This window comes from Hyla sarda, chromosome 6 (genome assembly GCF_029499605.1).
Source record: "Hyla sarda isolate aHylSar1 chromosome 6, aHylSar1.hap1, whole genome shotgun sequence".
NCBI classification, from domain to species: Eukaryota; Metazoa; Chordata; class Amphibia; order Anura; family Hylidae; genus Hyla; species Hyla sarda.
The window spans coordinates 273,507,376-273,532,770 of record NC_079194.1 but is presented as its reverse complement, the minus strand read 5'-3'; the positions used below and the strand labels follow the sequence as shown (position 1 = coordinate 273,532,770).

At 42.7% G+C, this 25,395-nt stretch overlaps 1 protein-coding gene across 2 annotated transcripts in view; it reads right to left on the bottom strand.

The window, feature by feature from the left end:
* Positions 1-25,395, bottom strand: part of LOC130277760 (transmembrane protein 272-like) — a 45,932-nt gene that overhangs the window by 9,399 nt on the left and 11,138 nt on the right. For both annotated transcript variants that reach the window (XM_056528509.1, XM_056528510.1), the window contains exons 4-5: positions 10,703-10,879; positions 8,176-8,330 (exon numbers count right to left, since the gene is read on the bottom strand). In XM_056528509.1, coding sequence (XP_056384484.1) covers positions 8,176-8,330; positions 10,703-10,879 — 332 coding nt within the window. The remainder of the gene's footprint in view (positions 1-8,175; positions 8,331-10,702; positions 10,880-25,395) is intronic.

The window sequence follows — 25,395 nt, the reverse complement described above, 5'->3', positions numbered from 1 at the left end:
CCTGCTTGTCCTCAGTGCACAGAGTGCTGCTTGTCCTCAGTGCACAGAGCGCTGCTTGTCCTCAGTGTACAGAGCCCTGCTTGTCCTCAGTGCACAGAGCCCTGCTTGTCCTCAGTGCACAGAGCCCTGCTTGTCCTCAGTACACAGAGCCCTGCTTGTCCTCAGTGCACAGAGCCCTGCTTCTCCTCATTACAAAGAGCCATGTTTGTCCTCAGTGCACAGACCCATGCTTGTCCACCCACACCTCCCGTATTTGGTCTCTTCACAGAGAAACCCAGGCAATAGCTCCAGGGACAAAACGATACAAATTGTTTAACCAATGTATGTTACAAATATACATATGTTTTTTCTACATGATATAAAAAGTTTTTGCTAATGACAGGTACACCTTAACAGAGGCAGGGAAAACCTGGAAGCAGATGTAATGGTCTGGGCTTTCTCAGCAACCAATTGGCACCCTGCAGTTACATTTTGTGGGTGCCGATGGGTCCCCTAGACACCAGGAATTACCAGCATTTAGTGCTTGAATGGTGTGACTGCTTTTGATCACAGCATTTAACCATTTAAAAGTCCTTTATAACCAGCATAACCGGAAGATGTCTGTTGCTGATAGCAGCAGGCATTTGCTTCTTATGACATGGACCCAACCCACGGGCCCACGTCATATTCCACTCACCCGACCCATGATGTACCAGTATGCCAAGGGATGGGAATGGATTAATCTGTTTCCAATTGTTCTTAAAGGGATACTCTGGAGAAGTTAAGAAAAATAAAAATGCCCCAAAGCCACTACAATACCTGTTCTGTGTCCCCTGTAGTTATTCATGTGGTTTTGGCAGCTCCTGTGGCCTCTGTTGTCTCCTAAATACTTTTTTCCTTGTTTGCATTACAGACTACAACTCCCAGATGTCAATGCAGCTCTGTGTAATGGCTTCCAGCCCATTGCTTTCACTATCTGTGTGCATGTTCACACTGCAGCTCACACACTGTACAGGTCTTTTTATCCTTCCTCCAGCAATAAATCATGTTATGCTTTGATTGGCAGCAGTAAGTGATAAGATCTACAGCAATCTTCACCCAGCTTCTCTCACAGCACACAGAGAGGGAAGGGGGAGGGAAACTTGTGCTGTGAAGCCAGGAATCACCTGGTGCTTGTCTCTGTGTAAAAAACCCCTCACTGACCTAGCCCCCACCCTCTTGTGAAGACACAGTAGTTGGCTGGATGATGTTTTCCTCACACTTCCTGTATGTAAGTGACAGCTGAAAGAGGAAAACTGCTGTATATAGCTAATGAATGATTTTTAGACAAATACATAGGTTGGTGAGAGGGAAAGGATGGGCTATGGGTTTAGTTCCCTGGAGTACCCCTTTAAAGAGTAGTAAACAGATCAGGCTTGCAATTAAAATTTTCAATCAGTTTTAGATCCATATTGTTTCTGGAAATTAATTACATAGTTTATAAGGTAAAAAAAAAAAAAGGGGGGGGGGGGTGTTTATCAAGTTTAACCTAAAACCCTACTATCTTGATCCAGAGGAAGGCAAAAAAAAAACAAAAAAAAAACCCTCATGAGGCTGATGCTAATTGTCCCATATCAGAGGAAAAATTCCATCCCGACTCCAATATGGCAATGAGAATAGATCCCTGGATCAATGTCCCCATAAATCTTCTATCCATAGCCTGTAATATTATATTTTTCCAGAAAAACATCCAGGCCCCCCATGACTTTCTTTATTGACTCAACCATAACAATATCGTGAGAGTTACATAGTTTCACAGCTTGTACAGTAAAAAATCTCTGTCTGTGATGATGGTGAAACCTTTTTTCCTCTAGACATAGAGGCTGCCCCCTTGTCATGGTTACCGGCCAAGTTATAAAAAGATCACTTGAAAGATCACTGTTCATATATTTATACTTAAAATAGGGGTGCAGCTCACTTCACCTATCTTATTACTGAGGCTCAGCTAAACCAATACCCAATGGAGAATACGAATTCCTAAATTTGCAAAAAGCAAACCTCTAAGTAATAAAATATTTAATATGAAATATAATAGAAATACAGAGATCCCTCAACTTACAATGGCCTCAACATACAATGGTTTCAACATACAATGGTTCTTTCTGGACCATTGTAACTTGAAACCAGACTCAACATACAATGCTATGGACAGTCCAGATCTGCGAAACATGTGTATGGCTGGAAGAACCGACCAATTAGAATGGGCATTCACTGGTAAAACACCTGTATTACTGAAGTGCATGCACTGACTGCCTGTCTGGTAGCACCTCCCTACAGTACAGGGAGGTATTACATGCTCTGTACTACTCCTAACCTATGCCACAGTTAGCTGCTCGTGGACACTAAGTAAGGTTGGCTCCATTTAACTTTTTTAGGACATTGCGTGTACTGTACAGGACCCTGAAGAAGCTCCTGTCCTCTACATAGACAGTGATTTACAGCTCCCAGCAGCTTTTTCTTACTTTTATATGTAAGGAATTGCTTTATCTATATTAGTTATCTACTTATTTTTGTTTAATCCTCACTTTTTCCTATTTTTGGATCAGATTTTGGTGGCTTCAGAACCAATTACCAGGTAATTGGTCTCAACTTACAATGGTCTCAACTTACAATGGTTTCACCATACAATGGACGTCCTGGAACCAATTAATAATTGTGACTTGAGGGACCACTGTATATAATCTAGTCCCATTTAATATCAAACAGTATACCTATAATATAGTTCAAATAGAAAAATGATCCAGGTGTCGGCACTATACTATGGTGCCGACAGAATATAGTGCCGACACCTGGCTTATATTCTATTTGAACTACAGGGTGAGCCATTTATATGGATACACCTTAATAAAATGGGAATGGTTGGTGATATTAACTTCCTGTTTGTGGCACATTGGTATATTTGAGGGGGAAACTTTTCAAGATGGGTGGTGACCATGGTGGCCATTTTGAATCCAACTTTAGTTTTTTCAATAGGAAGAGGGTCATGTGACACATCAAACTTATTGGGAATTTCACAAGAAAAACAATGATGTGCTTGGTTTTAACGTAACTTTATTCTTTCATTAGTTATTTACAAGTTTCTGACAACTTATGAAATGTGTTCAATGTGCTGCCCATTGTGTTGGATTGTCAATGCAACCCTCTTCTCCCACTCTTCACACACTGATAGCAACACCGCAGGAGAAATGCTAGCACAGGCTTCCAGTATCCGTAGTTTCAGGTGCTACAGAATGGGCAAAACTAAAATTGGAACAGGACCCTCAGAAGATTTTGTTCATTGATGAGGGAAACTTTTATGTGAATGGTGAAGTTAACAAACAAAACCACCGCTATTGGTCTGACACTAACCCACATTGGATAGATCCATCCAAGACTGTTGGAACACAAAAATTGATGGTATGGTGTGGTATATGGGGTACAAAGATAGTGGGGCCATTCTTCATCAATGGAAATCTCAAGGCCACTGGATATGCGAAATTGCTACATGATGATGTATTTCCCTCTTTATGCACTGAAGCTGGCACGTTCCCTGAGTTTTTCCAGCAAGATGGTGCACCACCACATTATGGGTGTCAGGTCCGAGCATTCCTAGATGAAGTTTCCTGGAAAGTGGATTGGTCATCGTGGGCCAGTTGAATGGCCCCCAAGGTCTCCCGATCTGACCCCCTAGACTTTTATCTTTGGGGTCATCTGAAGGCAATTGTCTATGTTGTGAAGATACGAGATGTGCAGCACCTGAAACTACGGATACTGGAAGCCTGTGCTAGCATTTCTCCTGCGGTGTTGCTATCAGTGTGTGAAGAGTGGGAGAAGAGGGTTGCCTTGACAATCCAACAAAATGGGCAGCACATTGAACACATTTTATAAGTGGTCAGAAACTTGTAAATAACTCATGAAAGAATAAAGTTACGTTAAAATTAGAGGTGCCCCGAAATGGAAATTTCAGAACCGAAACGAAACCGAAATAAAAAAAAAATGTCCGGCCGAAACCGATACCGAAAATGACTTCTCCCCGTCTTCTGGTAAAATGCAGCGCTCCGCTCATTAGATTAGATTCCCCCACATTAGATTGCCAGCTCCCCCACATTAGATTGCCAGCTCCCCCACATTAGATTGCCAGCTCCCCCACATTAGGTCGGGAGTTCCCCCACAATATTAGGTAGCTCCCCCCAACAATATTAGGCAGCTCCCCCCCCCACAATATTAAGCAGCTCCCCCCACAATATTAGGCAGCTCCCCCCAACAATATTAGGCAGCTCCCCCCCCAACAATATTAGGCAGCTCCCTCCCCCCCACAATATTAGGCAGCTCCCCCCCCCACAATATTAGGCAGCTCCCCCCCCCCACAATATTAGGCAGCTCCCCCCCCACCACACAATATTAGGCAGCTCCCCCCCCCCCACAATATTAGGCAGCTCCCCCCAACAATATTAGGCAGCTCCCCCCACATTTGTAGGCAGCTCCCCCCCACATTTGTAGGCAGCTCCCCCCCACATTTGTAGGCAGCTCCCCCCCACATTTGTAGGCAGCTCCCCCCCACATTTGTAGGCAGCTCCCCCACACATTAGGTCAGCAGTTCGCCCACCCCACAGACATACAGCATCCAGCCATATACAGTGTATGGCTGGAGGCTGTATGTCTGTACTGCTGCCCCCACAGTGTTCCGGTCACCGCTCCTCCGGCCCGGGGTCACATCTACTGCTATGGCCCATGGACCATAGCAGTAGGTGCCGGGACCGGAGGAGCGGTGACCGGAACACTGAAGAAGATGACACGGTCACTTACCAGGCCCCGGCCGGCGTGCGTTCTCCTGCGACGATCCTGCGGTCCTCCTGCGTCTCTATGGTTGTACGCACGGGACGTTAGTGACGTCCCGTGCGTACGACCATAGAGGCGTAGAAGCGAGGGACCGAAGAAGGATCGCAGGAGGACGCCGGGGAATGGTGAGTGACTGGCGGACATCCTTATGTCCCGAAAAGATTTTTCCGGACACAGGGATGTCCGGGATAGGTTTAGGAATACTTCTTTTTATGTGCCCGGGCCGGCTCCTGTGTTTGGCTGCAGGCGGGGGATGACCAGAGCATATAAAACCTAATACTGTATACTAAAAACCAGGGGGCCTCCAGCTGTTGTGAAACTACAACTCCCAGCATGCCCGGACAGACTTTGCCAGTCCGGGCATGCTGGGAGTTGTAGTTTCACAACAGCTGGAGGCCCCCTGGTTTTTAGTACACAGTATTAGTTTTTATATGCTCCGGTCGGCCCCCGCCTGCAGCCACACACAGGAGCCGGCCCGGGCACATAAAAAGTAGTATTCCTAATCCTATCCCGGAGAGCGCAACCCCCCCCCCCCCCAGATGTTGCGGCCGGCCCCCCCTGCACCCCCCACGAGTGCCTCTGCCACTGACAGTGTTTGTAACTTGTGCTGTGGGTGGGCAGGGGAGGTGGTCATTATCGGCACTTTTTTTGTTGTTTCGGCATTTTGCCGAAATAGCCATTTTCGGCCGATATGCATCGGCCGCCGATATATCGGTGCATCCCTAGTTAAAACCAAGCACATCATTGTTTTTCTTGTGAAATTCCCAATAAGTTTGATGTGTCACATGACCCTCTTCCTATTGAAAAAACTAAAGTTGGATTCAAAATGGCCGACTTCAAAATGGCCACCATGGTCACCATCCATCTTGAAAAGTTTCCGCCCTCACATATACTAATGTGCCACAAACAGGAAGTTAATATCACCAACCATTCCCATTTTATTAAGGTGTATCCATATAAATGGCCCACCCTGTATATTATAGATATACTGTTTGATATTAAGTGGGACTAGACTTCAAGGGCCCTGCAGATATCTAGTTTCCCTCTGTATATTTTTATTGCTACTACTGTCTATTTAATTTTAATAAATATATTATATATTTCTATTATATTTCATATTACATATTTTATTACTTAGAGGTTTATATATTTATACATTGTATCAGATCGTCCCTAAGGCGTCTTTTCTCCAAACGAAATAACCCCAAGCTTGATAACCTGTCTTGGTCCTATAATCCTCCCATACCATTAATTATCTTTGTCGCCCTCTTGGGCACCCGCTTTGGTGAGCTTACTGTCCACCATTGCCCCCAAGTCCTTTTTGGTAGAAGTTTTACCTAATGTTTTAATATTTAGCACATAATTATACATTTAGTTTTTATGGGCCAAGTGCATAACCTTGCATTTATCCATAACACACTTCATTTGCCATGTCTGTGCCCAAGCCTCCAACATCCCCAGATCCCTCTGTAATATTATGTTAGCCTCTTATGTGGTGATCACCTTACCCAGTTTAGTACTATCCATAAAAATTATAATTCTACTCTATAATCCCTCTACAAGGTCAATAATAAATATATTGAAAAGAAGTGGGCCCAGTACTGATCCCTGTGTTACTCTACTTGTAACTGTGACCCAGCCAAAGTAAGTTCAATTGATACCTACCCTCTGCTTCTTATCACTGAGCCAGTTGCTAACTCATTTACTTATATCCTCCCCTAGTGGACTGGTGAAACCGCAGTGTCCCGATCAGCTTAGAGGATGGCGGAAGGGCTCTTACCTGCCTCTTTGCCGACTGATTGATGATCTGATGCTCCAGTCTGCCATGGAGCATGGCAGGCTGGAGCAGCAGAGATCCAATAACATTGATCAATGCTATGCTACGGCATAGCATTCAACAGTGTATGCAATCTGAAGATTGCATGTAATAGTCCCCTATGGGGACTATAAAATTGTTTAAAAAAAAAAAAAAGTTAAGAAAAGTTATTTAACCCCTTCCATAATAAAAGTTTGAATCACACCCTTTTCCCATTAAAAAAAGTTAACAAAAATTAACATAAACATACAGTATATGTATAGCATTTTGTCTGAACTATAAAAATGTAACATTACTTTAACTGCACAGTCAATGGCATATATGTAAAAAAATACCAGAGTCCAGAAGGCAACCACCCGGGTGACAGGCTGGAGGACAGTGTGGGCAAGTGAACCTGGGAGGTAAGGTGAGGGGACAGACTCTTGTGATTTTAGTCTTGCAAGGGGCTTGTTCTTTTAACTAACATGCAGTGGGAAGTGCGGGAGGAAGAGTTACAAAGCCGGCATCATTACATAGTTCACCTGGTCCAGGGCTCTGGCAACAGTACTGCCCTGATGGTGGCCCTGCTAACAAGGAAGTAGCACAAGGGTTGGGAAAGCTATCTCAGATATGACCCTTTATTCTTTTTTATACATTTACCTTAAAGGGGTACTTTGGTGAAAAACTTTTTTTTTAAATCAACTGGTGCCAAACAGATTTGTAAATTACTTCTATTAAAAAATCTTAATCCTTCCTGTACTTATTAGCTGCTGAATAATACAGTTGAAATTCTTTTCCGTTTGAAACACAGAGCTGTCTGCTGACATCATGAGCACAGTGCTCTCTGCTGACATCTCTATCCATTTTAGGAACTATCCAGAGTAAAAGGAAATCCCCATAGCAAACATATGCTGTTCTGGACAGTTCCTAAAATGGACAGAGATGTCAGCAGAGAGCACTGTGCTCATGATGTCAGCAGACCGCTCTGTGTTTCAAAAATAAAAGAATTTCCTCTGTAGTATTCAGCAGCTAATAAGTACAGGAAGTATTAAGATTTTTTAATTGAAGTAATTTACAAATCTGTTCTGGCACCAGTTGATAAAAAAAAAAAAAGTTTTTCACCAGAATACCCCTTTAATGGTATATACATCTTATTAATGGTTTTCATACAATATTGGCATTTTATGTATTAAATACACTTTTTCATATAAGAGGGACACAGAAGGGCAAAACCAAAGGCCAAAATAATTGTAAACTTAGCAAGATTGTTAGTGTCAACTAAAAGACCACTTTGATCTTATGTAAACCAATGCTAGCTAAATACAGCAACAAGTCAAAATGAGAAGAGTCTACAAAGTAGTAAATGAGACAGACAGAATAGAAAACACAAAAAGGGGAGTAAGCAAAAAAAAAAAAGTAAAACAGAAAGGAAGATGAACACAAGTATCAAAGTAAGGTTGGGAGCAGACAATAAGATTACAAGACACAACAAAGGAAATGACAGCAATACTACATGTCTAATAAAATAAGAACACATAACTCACTTTGAATCCAGTAAAGCAGATAGCGAGCACCAATGTTACAGAGAAGATAACAATGTATACATATTGGAAAACCAGAACACCAAATGAAAACCGATAGAGGACACTATTGCATGTGAGGGGGTAGACAAAATAAATTGGAAATACCCACACGCTACCTACAAGATATATAGAGAAAGCAAGGTTATTGGATAATCATATACATAAAAGTATAGTACGTCTATGACACATCATTTGCTACATTGCTTTATATACCATCAGCATTTCTTTCACCCTCCGGTCAACTTCATAGGCATATGTCAGCAGTAGTACACTGGTCTTTGTGTATTGTCTTCTTAACATGGTGTTCACACGTTTAAAGTAATTTTTAAATAAAGTTGGAGAAGCTTTAGACAGCTCCTGTTTCTATGAATGCACAATTAACCATTTGGAGTACTCTCCAGTTTATATCTACATTATACATACCTGTATACTGGCCACATGCGAATTAGTGCACCGGAGCAACATACAAACCTACTACGAGTAGGAAGAGGGGGTAAGTTGATTACTTTTAAGCTGCTGCATATATTATTGTTACACAAAAAATATCATTGGAATTCAAGGTAAAAACTGATTTGGGCTACATCCAATAGTAAAATATTGTGCGTGTTTATTAATGAAATTAAAATATAGAAAAATATGTTTAGCTTAATAACTCATTTACTCACAACATTTACTGCATTCACCACACATAGAATACAGTAGTTGTATATAACCTTTCAATAGGCAGTCTAAAAATGACAGGAGCTATAGAGAAAAAATGTATGGTGCAGAGTACTGCCCCCCCCTCCCCTTCAGTCCCAGGTTATGGGCACAAGCGGCTGCAGAAGATAATTGTATGGGCGGCTGCATTTTTCTCTATAGCACCTGTGATTTTTAGACTGCTTACCCCAGTGTCGACGGGGTAAGCAGAAAGAAAATAAATGGCAGCACAGAAAGTGGAGCTTATGCTATGCACTGAGCTGCTGCTAAAGACAGGACTTAAGACAAGAGATTAGGTACAAGAGGCAGGACTGTATACATATAGCAGCACAGCAAGGAATGGGTTACACTAAGCACTGAGGCTTCTGCTATGAGAGTAAAGTCTTGATTTTCCTTGCATGGACAATGCAGATCCTTTGAAGAATGGACACTGATTGCTGCACAAAGAAGTGGCTTCCTGTAGGGCTGTTTTTCTGGAGCAAAGAGTCATTTTTATTAAATTAAATGATTAACAGAAATGTTTGGAATTACAAAGACCCAAATGGAGGGAAGTTGTTTAAAATGGCAGTGCATATTTAAAGGAATTTGATAGGTGGTAGATTTACAGATATACTGGTTTTTACTATACCTCACACTAACTTAATGCTCTTTAGTTCACCTGCTTGTATTGTACACAATGTCAACACTTTAAATTGTACTAGAACTTAATAACCTAAAAGTGTAAACTTATGACAATAAAACATGCTTTACAAAATGTGTCTTCACATCTGCAGCTTAACAGTTATATACAGAGTATAACAGGCTTTATCACCAACATCAACATGTGCTGTCTAGATTTCTAATCCAACCTATGTTTTACACTTTTACAACAGGAACACAAATATTGGCATTACAGTCTTGGGTCATTTTTTTATGTTGTTCTGCAGCTCTCTGCTGACACCTCTGTCCCTGTCAGGAACTGTCCATAGTAGAAGCCGATCACCATAGCAAACCTCTCCTGCTCTGGACAGTTCCTGACACAGACAGAGGTGTCAACAGAGAGCACTGTGGCTAGACTGAAAAGAAGTACACAACTTACTCTTTAGAAAACAGCAGCTGATAAATACTGGAAGGATTATGATTTTTAAATAGAAGTTATTTACAAATCAGTTTAACTTTCTGGCACCAATTGATGTGAAATTTTAGTTTTTTCACCGGAGTACCCCTTAAAGGGGGTATTCTGGGGAATTTAAAAAAATCACTTAGGGAGGTGATAAACATAAAAAAAAAAAAATATATATATATACTTGCCTTCTCTGCTTTGTTGTTGTGGAGCTCCATCCAAATTCTCACCCTTTCCTGTGTTCCGGTTTTTGTACCCCATTGACCCACTGTGTTCTGGGTTGGCATTTTCAGTTGCCCACTTAGCCAATCAGTGACTGAGGCAGGATACCACTTTGGGAAGGTGCTCATCCGAAACACAAGAAGTGATGCACATCAGGACATAGCTCTGTGACTCTTCGGGAAGAGAAGGTAAGTATAGTTTATTTTTATGTTTATCACCTCCCTGAGCATATAAAAATGCTACAAAACCCCATTTAATTCCATCCCCATTTAAGACTGCCTGCTGAACCCCAGGGATGTTCTAAGTTCAGTTCAGTAGAACGACTAAGATTCTAGGTGTTTTGGGCATAATGCACATGTTAGAATATGGCTGTGTTATGAACATATGAAATGGGCTTTACAAAATGATGGAGAATGAAAGATGATCCAAGTATTAGTGTGAAAACAAAACGCATTTAGTACTTACCAGCAATTAACCAACAAAAAATGAACATTAATATAAACCCCTCCAATAGTGCAGATAACTGATGACAAAGGTTTTTTAATGGCAGCAGTAGGATGGCTACTAGCTGACACGTTCCGGCCACTATTAAGTAAATTGGGATCAAAGGTTGCAGCAAACATTTATCCTGGTACATGACACCTGTTGGAACATTAATTGATAAAATGGCATTTATTTACTTTCGAAGAATATGCACCAAAATATAATATATAAAGATGATTTAGATAACATATAATAAGAGATATATATAATACTGTAATGTAGGAGATGCTTGGCTGTAATACATACAATGACAATTCAAATCTACAGCTGCATTAAGCATCTGTACAACATAAGTACTGTTATAGGTTCATACTATACCTATCTACTGTACATATACAGTATACATACTGTACATATTTATACAAAATTATATACACAATACAAAGGAGGTGTAAAGATTAAAATTAGGAGATTCCTGTGTTTCATTTTCTTGTTCAACAGGACCATGTTGGCTTACCAGGGCAACATCTGCCATGAGGTTGTGTTTTGCCTCAGGCAACAGCAACTAGTGGAAAGCAGGGATGGCAATTTTAAAGAAGTATTCCAGCCCTAGACATCTTGTCCCCTATCCTAAGGATAGGAATAAGAATGTGTCTGATTGCGATCAATCTCTCAATCAATCTCTCATACAGCACTATCATCAGCCTCGGAAGCAAAGATCGCTCTGTGTCTGACGACTCACGATCACGGGGTCGGAGTATCGTGACATCACGCCCCGCCACCTCAATGCAAGTCTATGGGAGGGGGCATGGTGGATGTCAAGCTCCCTCACATAGGCTTGCATTATGGGGGCAGGGCATGATGTAATGAGGGGCGGAGCTGTGACATCACGATACTCCTGCCCCATGATCGTGAGTCATCAGACACAAGCATTCTTCGGGCCGGGATCAGACATCTTATCCCCTAACCTTTGGATAGGGGATAAGATGTCAAGGCCCGGAGTACCCCTTTAAGTAAACTAGCCCAGCATGTGCCACTTCTAAACAGATGATGGTATGGTACATCCTGGGCTAGTTCTCTTGTGATGGAGGAGGAGGAGTTGGTTGAAGATGAAGTTGGTGGTGTTGGTGTCATGAAAGGGCTTTTTTACCAATGTCAGTGCATGCTGCTGTGGCTCTGCTGAGCAATGGAGCATCCCTGGGACTGGGAGACCCTCACTACATAGGCTGACCCTATGGTGACTATTGTGTGTGTGTGTGTGTGAATATTTATATGTATGTATTTGTTACAAAGGTGTCTATGTTATAGGGGTCAGAAGTGGACAATTTTAAGCCAACTGATTTTGTTAAAAAAAAAAAAAAAGTTTACATTTTTTTAGTAGTACAATAATAATATCAAAATATTTATAGAAAAATTATATAAATTGGGTATCCGTTTAATGTCATTGACCAAAGTTGTCATTTGTACCATAAAGTGCACTATGTAAAAAGAAAGAAAGAAAAAAAAGTAGCAAAATTGCAGTTTTCTTTTCAATTTCCCCCCAAAAATGTTATAGTAAAATGAAAGCAAGCTCTCATTTGGCTCTTTAGATGGAAACATGAGTTATGCCTCTAATAAATGAGAAGGGAAAAACTAAAAAGTGTCTGTATCCTCAAGGCCAAAATGGTCCAGCAATTAATTGTGCAGCCTGGGAGCGACACTGGGGTCGACACTGTTACACCATGTTCACACCTCAGAATTTCCGTTTGGAATTCCACATTGGAGTCCAGTAATCTACAGCGGAAATTCCACGCCATATGTCTCCATATTTCCATGTCCGCAGAAATAAAGAACCTGTTCATTCTTTTTGCAGACTCATGGAATCCATAGCAGTCTCAGATGGCTCATTCCTGTGCGGTCTTAGTGCTGGCATGTTATGCTGGCTCCAACAGTCCCCAGAATGTCTGGATGGAGATTTTCCGCGGGGACATTCCGAGGTGTGAACATAAAATTATCCTCCTCTTACTTGACCCATGTAAAAAGGCCTCAAATGTAGATAAGTAGATGTGGCCTTTATCAGCAAATATACTGCTAGTAAAATGAACATTGTACTAAGTGTAAGACTTGAGCCTCTCTAAGGAATGGGATCCGGATAAAAATAAGTAGAAAATGAGTAAAACATTTTAAAATACATGTGCATGCTTTGCTATTTTTCATGTTCACCTAAAAAATATTATGACAGATTTATCAACGTGGTTGGTTGGTGTAAATATCCAAACAGCATATTCATTAAAGGGAACTGTTGTATGTTCTATACCAATAATTTCTGTCACTGATCCTTTCTATCAAAAAAACAGTTCCATGTGTGACCTGAAGGAGGCATGTGCCATGGCAATAGATTGGTAAATAAATACTATAGATAATTCTCTTTGCAGACATTGCCATCTCTCCTAGAGAGTGCTAGATTTGCACAAGGGATAAACATAGACTTTATCTATGTTCTTTTGGTTTTGAATATGCTGCCATTACTGTGCGTGTGAATAAGCTGGTTCTTTCAGTATAACACACACAGTATAATCTGCTCCAGTTTGATGGTGCCTAATGTATTCTGCTGCTGGGGAATGGCCACTATGTTAATATGTTACTAAACATTCCTTTCCATTAACATAAAATAGTTACATAGTTAATGAGGTTGAAAAGACACAAGTGTAACAAGTTTATCATGTCAAAATATACAGTCTGAGTCAGTCAAAATTACAAGCAAAATCCTTTCTACTACAATATTAGTCATTACACGTACGACGAGTGGGGGACTATGTCATAGAGTTTTATATATCTGACACCAGCAAACAGTGGCCAGGCCTGGAGATGAATTCAAACCTAAATGTTTAACCATTAAGATGCCATTGTCAAGGGTAAACAGAGTGAGGAGGCTACCTCTGTCACAGAGGCATAACTTGTAGCTGTAGGGACTCACGGCAGTAGGCAGGTCACACATGGAAGAAGTGGATCCGCTGGACCTGTGTGGCACATTATGTGGGCCGTGCCAGGGAGAGGAGTCTAAGGTGCCGCTGGTTTTCACCAGAGCCCGCCACAAAGCAGGATGGTCTTGCTGCGGCAGGCAGGACCCAGGTCGCTACCCCTGGCACGACTCAACCACACAGGTAGCTCAGGTGGTGCAAGGCACAGGAGGAGTTAGGCAAGAAGTGGTCTGGATATCGGGAGGTCAGGGCTGGCGTCAGTGGGGCGAGGTCAGGAATGTAGCAGGAGGTCAACTGGCATGCGGCACTGTAGCAGGGTCAGGTCACGGAGCAGAGGGTAAGGACATGGCAAAGCAAACACAGAATACGCTTTCACTAGGGATCTAAGGCAACAAAGATCTGGCAGGGAATGATGGCAGGTACAGAAATTTATAACTGAGGTGCAGGTGGAAACAATAATTAATGGCATACTGGCCCTTTAACCACTTAGGGACCAAGGACGTACAGGTACGCCCTGACACTTAAGGACCAAGGACGTACCTGTACGCCCATGGGAATTTCGGTCCCCACCGCACACCGGGCGGGGACCGGGATGCCTGCTGAAATCATTCAACAGGCACCCCGTGTAAACCTCTTGGGGGTTCCTGAGACTCCCAATGTCGGCATTTGGCAATCAATTCAGATCGGCGATTTGCGGCGATTCCGGGCTGATCGGGTCTGTGGTGACTCGATCGCCGGAAAATTGGGATGATTGGAGCATGATCCGGACCATCATGAAGAATAGGAGCGAGGTGACAGGGGCGCCACCTCCTCCTATGCCCTGCCATTGGCAGTTGGGTAGAAATCCCTGCTCTGCCCCCCCCCCTGGATGTCCGGGCAGAGCGGGGGGTAGATTGCGGCGGGTGCCGGAGTAAATGATTGCGGCTAGGGACCGGAGAGGGGTGGCTAGGGACCGGCGATCATGGTGGGATTCATGGCAGAAAGGAGGCGGCGGCGGAGGCAGCAGTGAAGATTAGTGGTAAGTGATCTTCACTGCTGTCTTCTAGGAGTTGCCAAACTACAACTCCCAGAATGCCCAGACAGCCTTTGGCTGTATGGGCTTGCTGGAAGTTGAAGTTTTGCAACATTTGGAGGGCCACAGTTTGGAGACCACTATACAGTGGTGTCCAAACTGTAGCCTTTCCAGATGTTGCAAAACTACAACTCCCAGCATGCCCAGACATGCTGGGAGTTGTAGTTCTGTAACATCTCGCCCTTCAGATGTTGCAGAACTACAACTCCCAGCATGTCTGGACAGTCTGGGCATGCTGGGAGTTGTAGTTTTGCAACATCTGGAGCTACAGTTTGGACACTACTACAGAGTGATCTCCAAACTGTTCTCCTCCAGTTGTTGCATAACTACAACTCCCAACATGTCCTTCGGCTGTCTGGGCATGCTGGGAGTTGTAGTTTTGCAACAACTGGATGCACACTGGTTGGGAGACACTGAGTTAAAGGGGTACTCTGGTGAAAACCTTTTTTCTTTTAAATCAACTGGTGGCAGAAAGTTAAACATATTTGTAAATTACTTCTATTAAAAAATCTTAATCCTTCCTGTACTTATTAGCTGCTGAATACTACAGAGGAAATTCTTTTGTTTTTGGAATGCTCTCTGATGACATCACGACCACAGTTCTCTCTGCTGATGTTATTATAATAATAATGCTTTATTTATTGTTGTCCTTAGTGGGATTTGAACCCAAGTCCCCAGCACTGAAAGGCAGCAGTGCTAACCACTGAGCCACCATGCTGACCTTAGCAAACATCTGCTATGCATGGTTGCTAAAATGGACAGAGATGTCAGCAGAGAGTACTGTGGTCATGATGTCATCAGTGTTCCAAAAAGAAAGGAATTTCCTCTGTAGCATTCAGCAGCTAATAAGTACTGGAAGGATTAAGATTTTTTAATAGAAGTAATTTAAAAATATGTTTAACTTTCTGCCACCAGTTGATTTAAAAGAAAAAAGGTTTTCACCGGAGTACCCCTTTAACCTCTTAAGGACCCATGACGTATGCGTACGTCATGAGTCCCGGTCCTGCGATATAACGCGGGGTCACACGGTGACCCCGCATCATATCGCGGCGGGCCCGGCGTCATAGTGAAGCCGGGACCCGCCTCTAATAGCGCGCGGCACTGATCGCTGTGCGGCGCGCTATTAACCCTTTAGCCGCGCGCTCAAAGCTGAGCCGCGCGGCTAAAAACGAAAGTAAAATGTGCCGGCTAGCTCAGGGAGCTGTTCGGGATCGCTGCGGTATAATCGCGGCATCCCGAACAGCTGTAGCACAGGAGGAGGTCTCCTTACCTTCTCCTGTGCTGTCCGATCGCCGAATGAATGCTTCAAGCCTGAGATCCAGGCTTGAGCATTCAATCGCCGAAAACACTGATTGATCCATTCCTATGGAGATGGATCAATCAGTGTAAAAGATCAGTACATGCAATGTTATAGTCCCCTATAGGAGCTATAATATTGCATAAGAAAAGTGTAAAAAAATCATTAACCCTTTCAATTATCCCTTCCCCTAATAAAAGTTTGAATCACCCGGCATTTCCAAAAATAAAAAAACCTTATGTAAATAATAATAAAAATAAACATATGTGGTATCGCCGTGTGCGGAAATGTCCGACTTATAAAAATATACCGCTTTTTAAACCGCTCGTTTTATGGCGTACGCGCAAAAAAATTCAAAAGTCCAAAATAGCGCATTTTTGATCACTTTTTATACCACAAAAAAGTGAATAAAAAGTGATCAAAAAGTCTGATCAGAACAAAAATGATACTGCTAAAAACTTCAGATGACGGCGCAAAAAATGAGTCCTCAAAGCGCCCTGAACACAGAAAAATAAAAAAGTTATAGGGGTCAAAAGATTACCATTTTAAACATATAAATTTTCCTGCATGTATTCATGATTTTTTTCGGAAGTGATACAAATTCAAACCTATACAAATAGGGTGTCATTTTAACCGTATGGACCTACAGAATAAAGATAAGGTATAATTTTTGACAAAAAATGTACTGCGTAAAAACAGAAGCCCCCAAAACGTACAAAATAGTGTTTTTTCATCAATTTTGTCGCACATTGATTTTTTTCCCCGTTTCACCGTAGATTTTTGGGTAAAATGACTAATGTCATTACAAAGCAGAATTAGTGACGCAAAAATTAAGCCATTATATATAATTTTAGGTGAAAATTTTTAAGAGTTATGATTTTTTAAAGTTAAGGAGAAAAAATTGAAAATGAAAAAACGGAAAAAGCCCGGGTCCTTAAGGGGTTAATTAACAAACTCTGTTTTGCAACCAATGTGCCTCCAGCTGTTGCAAAACTACAACCACCAACATGCACGGACAGCCAAAGGGAATGCTTAGAGTTGCAGTAGTATTCATCTAGCTGTTGCAGTAGTATTCCTCTATCTGTTGCATAACTAAGTCCCAGCATGCCCTTCAGCTGTCACTGCATGCTGAGAGTTGTAGTTTTTGCAACAGCTGAATGCACACTGGTTGCAAAACACAGAATTTGTTACCTAACTCAGTGTTAAGTTTCCACTTGTTTTTTTGGGGGGGGGGCAAAAATTTCCCAAAAAACGTCCATTCTGCCGCATGGCGTTTATTAGTGTGGAAAAAAATGCTGCATGTTAGCTGGAAGTCAATAGGGAAATGCAAAATGCCTTATCCACTTGCTGTTTTTCTGTTTGGCGTTTTTTTTTTTTCATTCTTTTGGTGTTTTTTCACTCCTCTTTGGTGTTTTCCTGCTCCTTCACAGTTTTTCAGAATTGCAGCATGTTGAGGCAGTTTTTTTTTTTCACAGAAAACGGGCGTTTGTCTCCCATAGAAGTCTATGGGAGTAAAATAAGGGTAAGAAAAACATGTGAGTTTTAACTTTGGCGTTTTTGCAGGTTTATTTATTTTTTTGGGGGGGACTTTAGCGATCCAAAAAAAGGGATGGAGTTAGCTTTTTTTTTTTTTTTTTATTACATTTTGGAGGTTACCATAAAAAAAAATGTATTATGTGTTTTATAAAGTGTTTGTGATTTTTACTTGTTTTAAACTTTATTCTCTTTATTTTATACATTATTTATACTCCCAGCATAGAACAGACTGTTTCATGCTGGGAGCTGTAGTACCTGTACTAAATGACAGATCGCCGCGGGTGCCACTCCTAACACCCGTTGCGATCATCCTTTACTGTATAATCTTTAGAAACCGTCAGCACAGCCGCACTTCTATGCTCCCTGACCCGGCACTGTACTTGGCTGTGAAGTGAAGTTCTCTTCACATGACAGATTCATATTTGCAAGAAAGGAAGAATGTCCAGCGCACACACGTATAAAACCGAGCTGCTTTATTGCATGGTTGCCATAGGAAACATCGGACACTCAGGTAACGTGGCGCGTTTCGGCCCGCAGGGCCCTGCGGGCCGAAACGCGTCACGTTACCTGAGTGTCCGATGTTTCCTATGGCAACCATGCAATAAAGCAGCTCGGTTTTATACGTGTGTGCGCTGGACATTCTTCCTTTCTTGCATATGTTTGGACCTAGTCCTGGTCCTGTCCGTGCGCAGAAGCTTGGGGTGGAGCTGGTTCTACTTGCTTGTAGATTCATATTTGGCACTGAAAATTGTCATTGGCCAGATGGTGCCGGCCAATCACAATTCTTATAAATACTTATGAGTTAAAAGGAACCTGACTTCAGATTTTTAGCATAAATCTTCTTCCTTTCCATGCCCGGTAAACTTTTTTACTGCCACCGATGTTGATGATACTAACTTTGAAGGGTGTCCCCTGCTCGACCGTAGGTAGTACCACTGCCCTGGGTGGGGAGCCATCCTCTTTTAGTCCTGTCTGCTCCGACTGTAATCACGCTGACTCTGCGTCATGGCACTGCTCTGTCTTCTTAGGAAAGAGAGTGGTGACACTGCCTGTCAATCACACTGAGGGGGTGTGATTACAGCCAGAGCAGATAGACCAGAAGAGGATGGCTCCAGCCCTGGGGACTATTTGCGGTCTGGCCAGGGACACCTTTCAGAGTCAATATCTCAATCACAATCATTGATGGCAGAACCTTCTCCAGGGTATAGTAAGGAAGAAGATTTTACTATTTATAATGCATTGCCATGTGTTATATATGGTAAAATCTGATGTGAGGTTCCCTTTAAAGGGGATTTACAGTTAGGTAAATAAAGGTTAGTCATTGGCTAATAAAAAAATCTTAGAAAGACACAGCCCTGTTATAGATAAGGCCTCACAGCTGACAATGCATATCAGCAAAGAAAAAAAAATAAAAAGAAAAAAACAGCCATGAGGTGGAAAGAACTGCTTGTAAAGACAGGATTGGGTGTAGGCACAGATGAAGGCTGAAAAAATTCTACTGCACTTAAAGGAGTAGTCTTCTGAAAAGTGTTTCCAGTCCATTGTGCCCAGGCTGCAAAAAAAAAAAAAAAAGAAAGCAAACTTTAACTCACCTTCCTCCGTTACCCCCTAGCGCAGCTACAGCTGTTTGGTCCTCTGGTCCGGTCTTCTTCCGTGTGCACGGATCGTCAATGCAATAGGCTGAGCGCAGCGTGATAATCCGTGTACTTGGAAGAAGGAAGAAGACAGGACTGGAGGACCAAACAGCTGTAGTTGCGCTAGGGGGTAATGGAGGAAGGTGAGTTAAAGTTTGTTAAAGTTTTTTAAGAAAAAAGAAGTAAGGTACCTCTACAATAGGAGGAAGGGATCGAATGAGATCTGGTAATTAGGTTGTGTACCCTATACAACCTCAGAGTGAATAAATGTGCAGAGGAAAAGTAACCGTTCTCTAGTAAGATCCTTGTATATATAGTGTATGGGAGTTTGTTGTGTGCAATGAATCAGATATATTACTTGTATATATACAATATTGATGTTGTATCCAATCAGTAGAAAAATAGAAATAAAATTAAATCATTAAAATATACACATTTATTTAGTATATGATTATAAACTCGAGCTGTCCGCAGGGCCCTTGCAGAAGGTTACTGTATTTAAAGGAGATCTGTAGTGCTGTGAACTTATCCCCTATCCGAAGGATAGGAGATAAGTTATAGATTGCGGGGGGTCCGAGCGCTGGGGCCCCCCACGATCTCCTGTACGGGGCCGTGGCAATGTACCAGAAAAGGGGCGTTCCGTCCCCACATGATGCGGCAGACAGCACACCCTTCCATGAATCCCATAGAGATACATGGAGGGGTGTGCTGGCTGCCACGCCATGCGGGGACGGAACGCCCCCTTTACTATACATTGCCACGGCCCCGTACAGGAGATCGGATACGGGATAAGTTTACAGTACTACAGAACTCCTTTAAATGTAAATAAAAATATTTAATAAAAATGATAATAAACGTATAAAACAGAATATAGTACTGCTACTAAAGTATAAAAATGAGTCCTGGTCCAAGCTTATCTAAGGGGATATTGCAAAGGTATGGGTGATGTTACAATTAGATGTTGTAAATCTGTTGGTGGTATAGTGGAGTCCTGTAGTTTACGGTAAGTTTTGGAAATTAGTCTAGAGTCTTGTGCTTTGATGTAATGGATAGGAAATCTGATGTGTGCTAATATTAGTGGTGAATAGTAAATTGAATGTGTTTGTGTTTTGATTTAATAGATCAATGAAAATTTGTAAGGATTGTGGCGTTTCTTTCCAGATAATGATGATATCATCTATGGAACGTTTCCAGAGGACTGCATTGTAAGTGTTTACATCTAAAATGACAATCCCTCCGCCTTTATCGGCCGGACGGATTACTATCTGATTATCTATCTGTAGTTCTTTCATTGCCATTGTTTCTTTGTTTGTGTGTTTTCAGTTTTTTCATATCATTTTCTACATTTAATTTGAATGCTGCCATGGTTTCACTGATTTCTTGCCTTGGGTAACATTTTGATTTGGATTTTAGCATTGTGTGTGTATATTGTGTGTTAGATGTGTGTTGGCGTTCTATAGGGTTTTTATGATGATACATATTTAAACAGAGTTTGCGTATGTATTTTGCTATACCAATTCATACTTTGAATTTATCGACTGGTTCATTTGTGGCGAATTTCAAACCTTTATTTAATAAAGATATTTGTGTGAGTTGATTGTTTTGGAACTTATTTATAAATAGCGGAATCAGTTAGGGGTGGATCTCTCTTATTTTCAGTTTTGGTCTCACATATTGTTCGTGTTCGTCGTCGTACTCTCTTTTTCATGTTGGGGTGTGAAGTGTATGTGTTTCTTTGTGGTTCATGTGTACCTACCTGTTCTATCGATGTTGTTTGTCTAAGAGGGGTTTGTAATGGTGGCATGGTGTTTTGATAATGTTAGGTAGGGTGGGTGGCGGTATCAGGGGTTGTTTCTGTGTGTAGTGTTGGTGATGTGTTGTGTGGTATGTTGGGATTGATTGATAGTGGTTGGGATTGTGGTAGCGGGGGATTTGCGGACGAAAGTGATTTGGACGTGTGTAGTTTAGACTGCGTGTGGTGTGTCTGTTGTAATCAGATGGATGATTTGAGTGGCCTCTTGGTGTATATGGTGGATGGTTGGGGTATCTGTGGTGCTTGGCTAAAAAAAAGGCGATTGAGCAAGATATTGAAACTGATTGAATGTTGGAACATTGTAAACTTGTTTGGGTCGATCTGTTCTTATATCTGATGGTTTAGATAGTCTCTTCTAAATTTTTTCGTTTATTTGGTAATAATTTCTTTTTCGATTCTATTTAATTTTTTACAGATGTTGTCCTGATATTTAGCAGTTTCTTCATTGACAGTGAATTGGTGTATTTGTAGGTTTAGTTTAGTTACCTGTTCATTAATGTTTTATAATATTTGTTTGCGTCTGCTAATTACAAGTTTCACTGTAGCTATGGATTGAGTGTGAAAAAGTCTTCCCATTCCTTATCAAATGGTGGCACATGGTGTTTTTTGCACACCTTTCCTTTTGTTTGATTTAAAAAAGAATTTTGGGTCCATATATTTTATCCTAAGCATATTATTAAAAGTTACGTTTTCCGTAATGCATATCCTCAATACTTGTGCACACTAACACTTTTACAAAACAGTCTGTTTTCTTTTGCCTACCTGCCTCAGCTACTATTCTGATCCTGCCACCCTCCTTATGTCACACATCTGATGCCAAGTTCTCCTTTTTTCACCCACCTTCATCACTGGGTACTGGTATTGCCACCCACCACACCACTCTGTCACCAGGTCACTTTCAGGACTCCTGATGCTGCTGCCACCTCCAGGCTGTTTCATTCTGCCACCATACATTCTCGTAATGCTGATGCCAGCTCCAGGCTGTGTCATTCAGCCACAATATGTTCTCCTCATGCTGCCGCCAACTCCAGGCTGTGTCATTAAGTCACTACATGGTCTCCTCATGCTTCCGCCAACTCCAGGCTGTGTCATTCAGCCACTTTATTGTCTCCTCATGCTTCCGCCACCTCCAGGCTGTGTCATTCAGCCCCTATATCTTCTCCTCATACTGCCGCCAACTCCAGGCTGTGTCATTCAGCCACTCTATGCTGCCGCCAACTCCACACTATGTCATTCAGCCACTATATGGACTCCTCATGCTGCTGCCACCTCCACGCTGTGTCATTCAGCCACTATATGGTCTCCTCATACTGCCGCCACCTCCACGCTGTGTCATACAGGCGTTATATGGTCTCCTCATGCTGATTCCACCTCCATGCTGGGTCATTCAGCCACTATATGGTCTCTTCATGCTTCTGCTACCTCCAGGCTGTGTCATTCAGCCACTATATGTTCTCCTCATGCTGCCGCAAACTCCAGGCTGTGTCATTCAGCCACTTTGTGGTCTCCTCATGCTTCCGTCACCTCCAGGCTGTGTCATTCAGCCTCTATATCTTCTCCTCATACTGCCACCAACTCCAGGCTGTGTTATTCAGCCCCTATAAGCTGCCGCCAACTCCACTCTGTGTCATTCAGGCACTATATGGTTTCCTCATGCTGCCAACACCTCCACGCTGTGTCATTCGGGCACTATATGGTCTCCTCATATTGTCTCCTCATATGTTGAGGTATTCGTATAGGAAGCTGTACTCACCTGTCCCCGCCGCTCCGGACCGCGTCCCGCCGCTCCCGATGGTGTCCCCGCCGCTCCCGATGGTGACCCCAGGCCTCCACTGGGCTCTCCTGGTCTTCTCCAGTCCTCCACTGTCTTTCGTAAGGCCTTACTGGGCCTGCGTAGCGACGTCATTACGCCGCTGCATACGCCGTTCCTATTGGATGACGGGACGGCGTGCGCAACAGCATATTGACGTCACCGGAGAGGGCCGAGAAGACACCGGAGGACCAGCGCTGGACCCGAAGGGCACCCCGGAGCATCGTGGACGGGTAAGTAATACTCAAGGCACCACACGGGGAACATTAAGCTGCTATCCGGCAGCAGCTTAAGCATTTTGCGCTGCCGGATAGCACTTAATGCGATGGCCCTGACATAAAAAAGCATCGTATGTCGATGCTGACATCGACATGCGATGGCCTCTGAGAGGCCATCGTATGTTGATTTGATCATATGTCGGGGCCATCGTAGGTTGGTAGGTCACTGTATATGGTCTCCTCATGCTGCTGCCACCTCCACGCTGTGTCATTCAGCCACTATATGGTCTCTTCACGCAGCAGCCAACTCCAGGCTGTGTCATTCAGCCAGTATATGGTCTCCTCATGCTGCCGCCAACTCCATGCTGTGCCATTCACATACTATATGGTCTTCTCATGCTGCCGCCACCCCCAGGCTGTGTCATTCAGCCACTATATGGTCTCCTCATGTTGCTGCCACCTCCAGGCTGTGTCATTGAGCCACTATATGGTCTCCTCATGCTGCTGCCAACTCCAGGTTGTGTCATTGAGCCACTATATTGTCTCCTCATGCTGCCGCCACCTTCACGCTGTGTTGTTACACCACCATATGGTCTACTCATGCTGCCGCCACCTCCACTCTGTGTCATTCAGCCCTCATACTGATGCCCCCCAGGCTCTGTCATTGTGCCACTCTGCGACAGTGATTCTAATAGCGATGCCTCTGATCTGAATCTCATACTGAATAACAGTATTATTTCACTAACCCAGCACACACCGTATACGTGTTACAGCAAGGCAAAGTGTTCTACACCCCTATTGAGGCTCTCTGTAGGCCAGAAAAAGACGTTTTTAATAGAAATTTGCCACGAATAAATTTGAACCGAAAGACATTTTTGGGGAAAATTTGGCGAATTGTCCGAATCAAATTTTTCAAAAATTTTCTCATCTCTATCACCGACTACAGTGGATCGCCAACCAGGACAGGTGATACCACTATCTGGCTGGAACCTTAGGCGGGTAAGTGTCAGAGTGCTGCAGGACTGAACATCGGGATTGGTAAGTAGTCCACAGCATGCACCGTTTTCCTCCAACAGGTTTCCTGCATAGATTACCACTGTACTACCAATGAATATACAATATCAAATAGGTCATACCCTCTACAGTACAGTGCATAGCACCTATTACCTTTTTTCCATTAGAGGATTCTACTATACCACCAATGGATGCACAGCATCTAATTGTAACATCACCCTGCTTTCCCAGGATCAGAAAACAAGATTTTCTGCTTATCATTCAGGAACTAGAACTATCATACCTTTGCAATATACCTTAGATAAGCTTTGACCAGGACTCATTTTTATACTTAAGTGTCAGTACTATATTCTGTTTTATATGTTTATTATAATTTTTCTGTTTTCTTAAAAAATATTTTTATTTACGCTTAAATACAGTAAGCTTCTGCAAGAGCCCTGCAGACAGCTCGAGTTTGTAATCATATACTAAATAAATGTGTGTATTTTAATGATGTAATTTGATTTCTATTTTTCTACTGATTGGATACAACATCAATACTGTATATATACAAGTAATATATCTGATTCATTGCACACAACAAGTTCCCATACACTATAAATACAAGGATCTTACTAGAGAACGGTTACTTTTCCTCTTCACATTCTCTTTTATTTTATTTTTTTTTGCAGCCTGGGCCCGGCACTGGAAATACTTTTCAGAAGACTAGTCCTTTAAAGTTCCCAAGAGCCCAATGGCCTCCATAACTCTTAAATGGAGGAAGTGTGGTACAACCTGGACTTCTCCTAGAGATAGTTGCCCCCACTAAATTAAGTAATTAGGGGCAAAGAGCCTTGGTAAGTGAGGTGACCAAGAACCCAATGATCACTTTGGCTTATCTTTAAAGGAGAACTCCGGAATATAAAAATTGTCGCAGGTCTCCGCCGCGATCCACTTCCTGGTTGCCGGTGGTCGGATGAATCATACTGCGCTCAGCCAATCACCAGCCGCAGCAAAGTCAGACTCGGTTGGCGATAGGCTGAGCGGCAGGGTGAAAACGCTTCAGGACACTAAATTCTTCACTACACCGGCACCTGCGGCCGGGGCTGAAAACGTCACACTGCCGCTCATCCTATCGCCGGCCGAATCGGACTTCGCTGCGGCTGGTGATTGGCTGAGCGCAGTATGATTCATCCGACCACCGGCATCCGACCACCGGTTACCGGAGGCCCCGGGGGAGCGGAGGAAGGTATGTACATCTTTATTTTTTTTTTACTGCCGGCAGTATGGGGGACAATTTTTATGTTCTGGAGTTTTCCTTTAAAGATCCATTGTGTAGACG